A 9,692-nucleotide genomic window follows, 5' to 3' on the forward strand; every position below is an offset into this window, starting at 1 on the left:
AGGGCATCGTTGCTTCAATAAAGGATCATCGTGCTTCGATAGTGCTTCAAGTGCCTCTCCGGATCTCTATCTTCTTTGAAAGATGTAAAATATGGCATGCTAAACTTACATGGAGGCTTTGCCTACATGATCTCATCTGTGAAGGGTAATCTGCTTATATTGGTCATATCTTGCCTTAGTGCCTCATCGGCCACTTCATTGTGTTGAAAATCACGTAATCGTTCATTGAAGAGTCTTTATACCTCTTCTTGGATTTGCCTTTGTTGGGGTAGTGGAGCTCTTGGCTACCCTCGGTCTTGACATGTTGGTCTAGGCTGCTCTTCCATGCTTTTGGCTTATTCATGTGGTCTATCCCTAGCAGGCAAGGGAATTCTTTGCGGGCTACCAGTTGAATAGAGTGACTGCTTCTCTCTGTCCGTCGTGCTGCCTGCTCCAATGTGATGTGGAAAATGCTCCTTGCGGGCTTAGCCGTGAATGAACGCTTTGCCTAGAAGGTTGCTTATGTTGATTATTGGAATATGGCCCCAATCGTGAACGAATACTTACCCGTGGGCCTAGTCGAGAGTGCACACTTCTCTGCGCGCTAAGACGAGAGTATAAGTTATCTCGGGGGCCCAATCGAGAATGTATGCTGCCTGAATACTCGTTTCGTGGCTGGTTGAGTGGTTGCTTATCGGTACGCTATTGGAGTGGTTTCTCATCCGCCCTTGTCCTACTTCGGGACACCTCATCTGGGGCACGTTGGATCTCGGTGTGTTGCAAGAACTAATTCACCAAGGTCATTTGTTATGCAAGGGCGCTCGTCAACTATATGACTTGTCGAGACAAGTGTTGTTCGCCATTCGGATTGGAAGAGCTTGGATGGAATGTGCCTCCTTGAGTAGTGGAATGGTGGTAAACTCTAGGCGCGAGATTTGAGTTGGGAAATGTCAAATCTGAGAAGAAATGTGGTGAAAATGCCCCCGGGAGCAGGCTTGCTCATGGGAACAGGCTGCTCAGTGCATGATGCATGTGAGTGCGAGGCTTGGGTCGTGGCTTTGGTGCCATGGGCCTTGGATGGTACGGCTTGGGTTTAGGCTCGTGCAAGCTTGGATGGCCCGGCTCAAGCCATGGTAGCGGTGCCATGGACCTCGTCGTGAGTAATGGTGATCGTGGTGGCCACCACGGTGGTTGCCTTAGTGGAGTCCAGTAGCGATGGTGCCTCTCCTATGATCACATTTAGCCTCGTGGATCGCAGTGGTCCCATTTCTTGAATATTGGAATTTTCTAAATTTCTAGCCATTGTATTTCTCTTTTACGTTTTATCAAAGTATCTTTGCAAATAAAAAATTCTAATAATAAGAACGTACGAAAAATCTACAAGTGGACAAGACAATAGAAAAACCTTTTGATGCGGGAGTCTTCTATGAGTGTGTGACTCTTCTCTCAATGAAAGCACCAATTTGTGGATGCAAATTTCTTCCTCCTTGATCTTGGACAAAATTGCACTTACAAAACAATTAACACATTTGGTTAAGGCCTAAAGCCTCACACGCCCACAATGAATTGGGAGGGGGGGATGGGAGAGGGGCTTTGGCCAAAGAACCTCAGATGCCAAAGTTAGAATTTAGAGAAAAAAATGTTTTGGAGAGTTTTTGGAAGTTTTGCAAGAGTATTGGAACTTAGGTTTTTAGAGAAAATGAGGTTGAATATATAAAGCATGGACGGCCCCTTGGGAGAGAGGCTAACTAGCCTCTTGTGTATTTTTTTGGGTGCAATTGGTGATTTAATTGGCAATTAATGGATTAATTAGGTAATAAATCCATTAATTAGCCAATTAACATAATTTAAAAGGAATGTTTTAGAGGTTATGAAATAATTACCTAGTGGAGAATATAGGATGAGGACGGATAAAATAATTTTGAATTTATTACCTATTTTGGGCATATTTGACTTGGTTGAGGATGATTGCTCACTGTTTGCGCGTATGATTTCTGATATGCCTCAAGAGTATTTTTGTCCTCCTCTATCCAAAATCCACGTGTCACCTCTCGATTATTTTTGGCTCCACACGAATATGCTATTAAACAACTAAATTGCAGTATACAAGTCACCCAACGATTTTATTAATTAATTATTGAAAGAAATAAAAAAAAAAAGAAAAAAAGAAAAAAAAAACTCATAATTAATAGACCCACGATACAAGAAAACGAAAAACCCGTAAGTCCCGAAATCAGAATTCCCAAAGGCAAAGGGAGGGTTTTAGGGTTTAAGGGACTGAGCTACTCAACGACCACCGCCATTTCCATTTTACCTGTGACTCTGAGTGTTAGGGTGTTTCTGATTAGCCGACTGTCGCCATGTGGGCTCTCCGCCGTGCTTCTCTTCCTCTCAGGTACATACTCTCTCCCCCTCGCTCTTGGGTTCAGTGGGCCTATCTTAATCACCCATTTGTTAATCAGAAGGTGGGAGAGAATAATCTGAACGATTGCAGGTTTTACGGTTCATCTTAATCATCTGATGTGCAAATGGCTTCTTTGTTTTTATTTTATATTTAATTTTGCTTACTATTGTTAGTTTATCTTCCGTATGCAATGAGTTAATCTTTTCAAGGAATGATTTGTTTTACCTTGAATTTAAAACTCATTATTTTCATGTTTATTGAAAGGAAGAGATAATTTTTTGAAGGGGATTAGAATGGAATTCATTTTCTTGGCGCCATCTTTCGAAAAGCACAAACAAAAACAGAGGAGGAAAAAATTGAATTCATGGAGTGAGGGAGATTGTTAAAAATTGAAATTTATCTTACTTCGATCCAGACTGTAAAAAATTTTCTGTCACATTATGGGATACTTTGCAGCAACATCGTTTCTGCTGTTGGTTAGGTTTAAGTAACTTAGTACTATGGTCTAGTGGTATTCCTCTTCACTTGTAAGTGAGAGGTCTTAGGTTCGATTCTCGCCAAAGGAGAATTTGAACCACATTATTGCTAGTCCATGTGAGGCTAATCCCACTCCTCCTCTGCCTTAGTGTAGATAATATCATTTGTTCAAAAAATTAAAAAAAAAAATCATTTATGCTGTTGATTCTCTCTTGTTCTCTTTCTATAGAGATTAACTGCTAGAGCAGCTACCCTTGTTTCCGAGCGTTTCTTGGGAAGCAATTTATGTTTCTTTTGTCTCAAAGGATTTCATAATATGGATGTACTAATAGAAGCTTGACAATGTCATCCTCTTAAATTTTAAATGTAAATCTCTTTTAGTAATATATGTCCTGCTACTTTTGTTTTTTATTCAGGATGTTTTCAAATAAAATCTGGATCTTTTGGTTATGTTATGTTGTTGGTTCTTTTCGGTTGGAATATATATGAGACTTAGCTTTCCTTTTGCGTCCAGGAACCAAGCTTTCAACATAGGAACTTCTCGTGCATGCTGTGCTAATTTGGAGCTACCAATTACTGACAGACATGAGGATGTTTGTTTTCTTGAGTCCTGTAAATCATTGCCCGATGGATGTCTGCCTTCCAAGAGACTATACCACACAACACATGTTTCTTGGAATTTCTTCACAGGCACACGCAGCCTTTCTTCACAAGCTGGTGCAAAAAGCACTGGCGAGGAAGATGATTTGGAAGATGGGTTTTCTGAACTTGAAACACCATCTAGTGCTGAAGCAATTCCAGAGAGCAGTGCAAAGGATGAAAATGAAGATGAATTAATTTCTGAACCAGAACTTTCTGAAGTTGAGGAAGACGTTAAGCCTTCCCAACATGAGATGGAGTTGTCAGAGACTGAGACTGATCCAAGTGAGAAAAGATCACCAAAGAAAGGAAACACTTTAGCACTTTACAAGGCCATATTATCTTGCCCAGGTACCTCTATTCATGGTGCTCTTGATAAGTGGGTAGAAGAAGGAAATGAAATAGACCGAGCAGAGGTATCAATGGCCATGCTCAATTTTCGTAGGCGTCAAATGTATGGGAGGGCATTACAGGTGATTTGACTTGATTTTCTATTGACACTCAAGAATTCGTAAACTACACAATAATCTCAAAAGTTTCACTTTGGTCTTAGCTGCTTTATACTTTCTCACTTAATTTAGTTCAGATTGTTTTGAATTGTTTTATTTATATAAATAAGGCAACATAGCTGATTAAGAAAAAAAAAAAAGCAGAGATATTTCAACATAACTGCTGCTATGTGAGCCTGTCCGCGTCATCTTGCATGATTTTGTGGTAGGAAATTGTCAAATATAGCAGTTTGATCAATTTAAAGTATCCATATATAGCAGTTATTGTTTTTTGTTTTGGTGTCAAACGTTATGTTCCACATGCTGATGAAGTAGTATTCTATCACATCTCGAGCTTAGGTTTTCTGACTGTCTGTAAGCATTGAACACAATGTCCCTAAGGGCATCACTAACTATTACATCAATGAAAAGGATTTTGGTGCATGGGTTGGTGTTTGAGTATGGTTTTGATGGGCTTAGAACGATAGAAATTTGAAGAAGAAAATGTTTAGAGAACAAAGAAGGTTAGGACAGCAGTAATTTTACAGAATGCTTGGAGAAGAATTTAGATAAAAGAGATAACAAGGCTCCAAACCTTTAGCAAGCACTTAAATTGCAAATGAATTTACGTTAAGGAACTATTACAATGATTAATATTTCTTTCATTCTTTTGAAACTTTTGAGTAAAGTAAATTATAGATTCGTGATCCCATAGGGTCCTGTATTGTTTTAGAGTCTGCATTAAAGTCATTGCTTCCATAATTCTATTTAACTTCCCTTTTTTTTATAATCTTTTTCATGTATTATTGAGGTCCAGTTATTATGGTTCACTGGTCATCGTTTAACATGATTGTTGTAGGCATAATTGTTTGATTTTCGGCTTGTAATTTGTTTTGTTAATTTTAATTCTTCTAATTTTCACTTACTCAAAAATGCGAGAGGGTTTCAATTTTGAATGTGGTTTGTGCTTTCTGGTTCTAGTACTCACAATTGAGAATTCCGTTCCTCTAAATTAAATTAAATTAAGTTGAAAAAAGGGAAGTGCAATTTGGGTTGCTGAATGGCATGGCGGATAAATACTAATCATGCTGATAGACTTTCTGTTTGTAGGCCATTTTTTTTCCTCTTGAATCTTTATTTGTCTTTTCTTAAGTTAGTTTTCTTTCTTTAATGCATGTTTTCGGAAATTAGGTTGCATAATTTAAAATTGTATTTGCATTTCTGTTACAGAAGTTTTTCTATTGAGTGCATGCAAATTTTTTGTATGACTTTTGATCATCCATTAAACTATATTACCTAGGAAAGGCCTTTTGTCAATGTGCATAGAAGTATTCTAGCATTTGATACACTCATCTGGTCTTTCTCGCATGGAATAGCCTCTTGTTTTGATATATTATGTTGTAATCATGACACTCTTCGCTTCTTTGTTTCTTTTTGTTTGTTGGTTTAATTGTACTTGAAGGAGGACCGTTACATATTTTTCAATTAGTCAATGACAATGGCTTATGGCTGGACCTTTTGGTTTTCTTTTTTGTTAAAATTAATGGTCATATCATTAAATTTATTTCGTTGAGTCCCATTTTTATGATGACAGGTAAAGAAAAGTTGACTTGGAAGTCTTGAGTTGTCCGTGCCTTAATGAAATTCTGTAGACTTGGGTTGAAAGTGACCGTGAACTCTGATTTGGCAACTTATGCTTCCATTTGTTCATCTTATAGTTTGATTTAAAGCAGAATAAATTTGTGATAGTTTTACTTTCTTTTCTTTTCATCTTTTCCCTCGATAGATATATAATGAGAAAGGTAGTAGCTTCTTGCGCCACAAGTGCATCTTCTTTTCTTGTGTTTGTTTCCCGGTTCTCTAAAAGTATGAATTTCGTGGTCATGGAATTTTACTATTGTGTGATGCACTTTGCAGCTTTCAGAGTGGTTGGAGGAGCATAAGAAGATTGAATTTAATGAAAGAGATTATGCATCTCGTCTTGACTTAATTGCCAAAGTACGTGGCCTCCAGAAGGCAGAAAATTATATTGAGAAGATTCCAAAATCCTTTAGAAGTGAGGTAATCTACCGAACCCTGTTGGCGTACTGTGTCTCTACCGGAAATATGAAGAAAGCCGAAGAAGTTTTCAACAAAATGAAGGACCTAGAATTCCCAGTCACAGCATTTACTTGCAACCAGTTGCTACTCCTCTACAAGAGGCTTGACAAGAAGAAAATAGCAGATGTATTACTGTTAATGGAGAAAGAAGATGTCAAGCCAACTACCTTCACATATAAAGTCCTAATAGATACAAAAGGCCAGTCAAATGACATAACTGGAATGGAGCAAGTTTATGAGACAATGAAGGCGGAAGGCATTGAGCCAGACCTGAGCACAAAAGCCACCTTGGCTAGACACTATGCCGCTAGTGGGCTTAAAGAAAAAGCTCAGGCGGTTTTGAAGGACATGGAATCTGGAAACTTAAAACAGAATCGTTGGGCTTGTCAATCTTTGCTTCCTCTTTATGCTGAGTTGGGAGATGCCAACGAAGTAGGGAGAGTTTGGAAGGTTTGTGAATCAAATCCTCTGTTTGTAGAGTGTTTGGCTGCAATCGAAGCATGGGGAAAGTTGAACAAGATTGAAGAAGCAGAAGCAGTTTTTGATAAGCTGTTAAAATCAGGGAAGAAACTTTCTTCCAAGCATTATTCTGTGATGTTGAAGGTGTATGCAAACAATAAAATGCTTGACAAGGGTAAAGATCTTGTCAAGCGTATGGCAGATGACAATTGCGAGATTGGCCCCTTAACTTGGGATGCACTTGTGAAACTCTATGTGGAAGCAGGTGAGGTTGAAAAGGCTGATTCTATTTTGCAGAAGGCTGCCCAGAACAACCGAAAGAAGCCAATGTTCACGTCTTATATGACAATTATGGAACAATATTCGAAGAGGGGGGACGTCCATAACGCAGAAAAGATATTTTATAGGATGAGACAGGCTGGTTATACGGCTCGGCTTCGTCAGTTCCATTCTCTTATTCAGGCCTATATAAACGCCAAGGCTCCGGCTTATGGAATCTGGGAGAGGATGAAGGCAGATAATATCTTTCCCAACAAATCTGCACTGGTACAGTTGGCACAAGTTGATCCATTTAAGAAGACAGCGGTGTCGGATTTGCTTGATTGAGCAATTTGAGGTTGCTTCTGCTATCTTTGGAACCGGTAATTTAAATTTCTAGTTCAAATCCTGGATCTATGAGCAACTATCTACTATTAAAAGTCTGTAGGCTCAGCATATTGGGTTTATTATGTTTTTCTATATAGAGTTTGCAATCTTATATTCAGAAGTTATTTCCCCATGCTGGAGGATCTCTTTGTTAATGTATGAGTCTGTGAAAACCTTGCGGGTATTGAGGGACGTCGTTTAACCTTCTTGCTGACTGCAAGGTTGCCGGGCATGAATGCGCAACGTCAGATTCTCAAGAGGAATTCTTAAGCTCGCTCATCTCTTCTAGGCAGTAGGAACTCTTGATTTTGGGACACATTGGTACAAGTAAATGTTTTGCTCATTCTAGTCTACTGGTGTGCATGCTTGAATCGTTTCACATTTTTATTTCATTTCCTTGAACAAGAAAATGGAAACCTTTTGTTTTCCCTCATTGTCGTGTCATTGATTGAAATTGAATGGCTTTATACAAAGCATGAAAGCACTGCTACTTGGTGGATGCTTATTCAGAAAGCAGACTACTGAATGCGTTTTTGGTGAAGGTGTTTTTGGGTTTTAAAAGCACTTGAAAATACAAGAAAGACCAGTTACGTGCTTCTTGCGAGTAGCACTTCAAGTGCTTATCTAGAATTCACTTGCATTTTCAAAAGAACTTTCCATTCATTTTAGAACACTTCACTTCTAACTTCCCTAACAAACATATATTTAGATATGATTTATGGGTTGTCAAAAGTTGTTTTAGCCTTTTCAGGAGCAAATCTCAAACATCACCCTAAAAAACGACTAGATATTGAAATATTAAAATATTAAAATTTAATGCGGACGAGAGTGGAAAGTGTTTTTCATCACATCTTGTGGGCAGCAGTGCACTACCTCGAATAAAGACGATACGACTTACATAAAGGTGGTCATCGAATCCAATTCCAGGAATCAGGATTGAGCTGTTGTATTTAGTTCAGCCAAATTTTATTCCCACTCGGACCACTTCCTTATATATATATATATATATATAGATATATAGAGGAACCTTAAAGGGTATCCCATTTTTATGAAGAAAATATGAGGATTAGTTGTGGGGTCATCCCACTTCGAATTTTAATGATTCGAACCGTTTATTTTTTTAAGTTGCACCTCATAGATCATCCTTACAAAACATTAGCCAAATCAGAAATATTTAAGGCATCTAATTGAGTTCAAAGAAATGGATGAACACTATGTTCTAAAGAAAACATTTAAATTTCTGAGGCAATTATAGACCATGGGGAGCAATTCTGATTGGTCAATAAAAATATATTTCAATACAATTTCTTTTTTATTTTTCCTTTGTTTAGCCAATCTATCATGATAAGTAAAGAGGGGTAAAGTCACTTTGTGTTGATTGTTTTCTAAATGTAAGTTTTCTTCTTCTACATGTAAAAAAGGAATAAATTAATTAATCAAAGTGGATTGAATTGAATTTTTGTAAAGATGATCTATGAATCGAGGCTTACAAAATCGACGATTCGGATCGTTAAGTTCGATGTGGAGTGAGTCATAATCCCCATTATTTTGAAGAAAAAAAAGGGTGGATCCCGGGCCTATATATGTGTGTGTCTAAATTACATATTAATAAAACCTTCTTTGACAACTAAAAGAGGGTAATGTAATTTATTGTAATATCTAACTTTAACTAATTTGTATATGGGTTTTTATCACAAATGGTCCCTGAAATTGGCCTAACTCATCATGTTGGTCCCTCAATTTGAAAATCAATCAATGTCGTCCCTGAAATTGACTACTGCACATCAATTTGGTCCTTGCCGTTTAATCCGTTAAGTTTTATGTTAGTTTGCTGACAGGGCATACAAGTAGAGCCCACGTGTCCAATTAAGTAGTGCCATGTGGAAAAAATCTATAAAACCATAAAAAGATGAATTTAAAAACCCATAAAAAAATTACCCAAAACTAAAAAAGAAAAAAAAAAGAAAAAACAAGAAGATGAAGCAGGCAGCATCATCGTCTTCCTAAGATCCCACAACCCAGCCACCACTTATGCCAGATCCCAACCAGCAACCACTCCTTCTAAATCCCAACCACCAGCCACAACCCCTTGATTCTTCGACTCTGTTCGTTGATCTATTGGCTCGACCAGCCACCCATTCTCCCTTCACATATCCTTCCATAGACCAGGCAGCGGCGTAGCCTGTGTGCTGATGCGACATGTCTTATATTTGTCGGTCTACTTATAACGCCGCTTGCAATTTCGTTCTCTTTCTGCAACACCCACGTTGCTCCTCTTGAACCCATATTCTTGCTTTCTCCACTCTCTTACAGCAACACACACTCTCACACTGAGTTCTTGGAAGGGCTCTACAACGATGTTGCCAGAACGAGAGCAAGAAATGCCTCTTAGACTGGATTTTTTTTATAATTATTTTATTTGGCTAAATAATAATACATGGCACTAAATCATTGGTTGTGTTGGCCACATGTGTGCTACGTCAGCAAACTAACGAAAACTT

At 38.2% G+C, this 9,692-nt stretch overlaps 1 protein-coding gene across 1 annotated transcript; it reads left to right on the top strand.

Annotated features, from left to right (window-relative positions):
* Positions 1 to 2,179: 2,179 nt before the first annotated feature.
* Positions 2,180 to 7,544, top strand: LOC126600037 (pentatricopeptide repeat-containing protein At1g80270, mitochondrial-like). The gene is made up of 3 exons (XM_050266543.1): positions 2,180 to 2,374; positions 3,375 to 3,972; positions 5,905 to 7,544. Exons 1-3 carry the CDS (start codon positions 2,340 to 2,342, stop codon positions 7,150 to 7,152), a joined length of 1,881 nt encoding a protein of 626 aa, XP_050122500.1. The 5' UTR covers positions 2,180 to 2,339; the 3' UTR covers positions 7,153 to 7,544.
* Positions 7,545 to 9,692: the final 2,148 nt, after the last annotated feature.

Source organism: Malus sylvestris, chromosome 14 (genome assembly GCF_916048215.2).
Source record: "Malus sylvestris chromosome 14, drMalSylv7.2, whole genome shotgun sequence".
NCBI lineage: Eukaryota > Viridiplantae > Streptophyta > Magnoliopsida > Rosales > Rosaceae > Malus > Malus sylvestris.